General features: G+C 43.9%; 1 protein-coding gene across 1 annotated transcript in view; it reads left to right on the top strand.

Annotated features, from left to right (window-relative positions):
- The window catches only part of LOC118330518, a gene marked incomplete at both ends in the record, with an annotated part of 12291 nt that overhangs the window by 1568 nt on the left and 10493 nt on the right, over positions 1–230 (top strand). Inside the window, 1 exon segment of the mRNA XM_035665086.1 lies at positions 1–79. Within this exon segment, the coding sequence (XP_035520979.1) occupies positions 1–79 (79 nt within the window).

Raw genomic sequence — 230 nt, 5'->3', positions numbered from 1 at the left:
ACACATACAAACACACACAATGCAGAGACACACAAGGAAACAAGGAATGAGGTCCCCACACTGCTGGACAGCTGCAGTGGTGAGTTAGAATGTCCAACAGTCTTGACTGTGACCCCCGCTCTTTGTATGTTACTTTATAACTCTGAGTACTGAGGTTACAGGACTACCAGCTGTTGTGACCCTTCTGCCACCCCTTGTCCTATCCAGATAAATGTTTTTTTTTTTTTTTT

This window comes from Morone saxatilis, unplaced genomic scaffold (genome assembly GCF_004916995.1).
Source record: "Morone saxatilis isolate NCDOM2014 unplaced genomic scaffold, NCSU_SB_2.0 Contig2, whole genome shotgun sequence".
NCBI lineage: Eukaryota > Metazoa > Chordata > Actinopteri > Moronidae > Morone > Morone saxatilis.
Note: the sequence above shows the minus strand (reverse complement) of the source record. Positions and strands in the feature narration are given on the sequence as shown.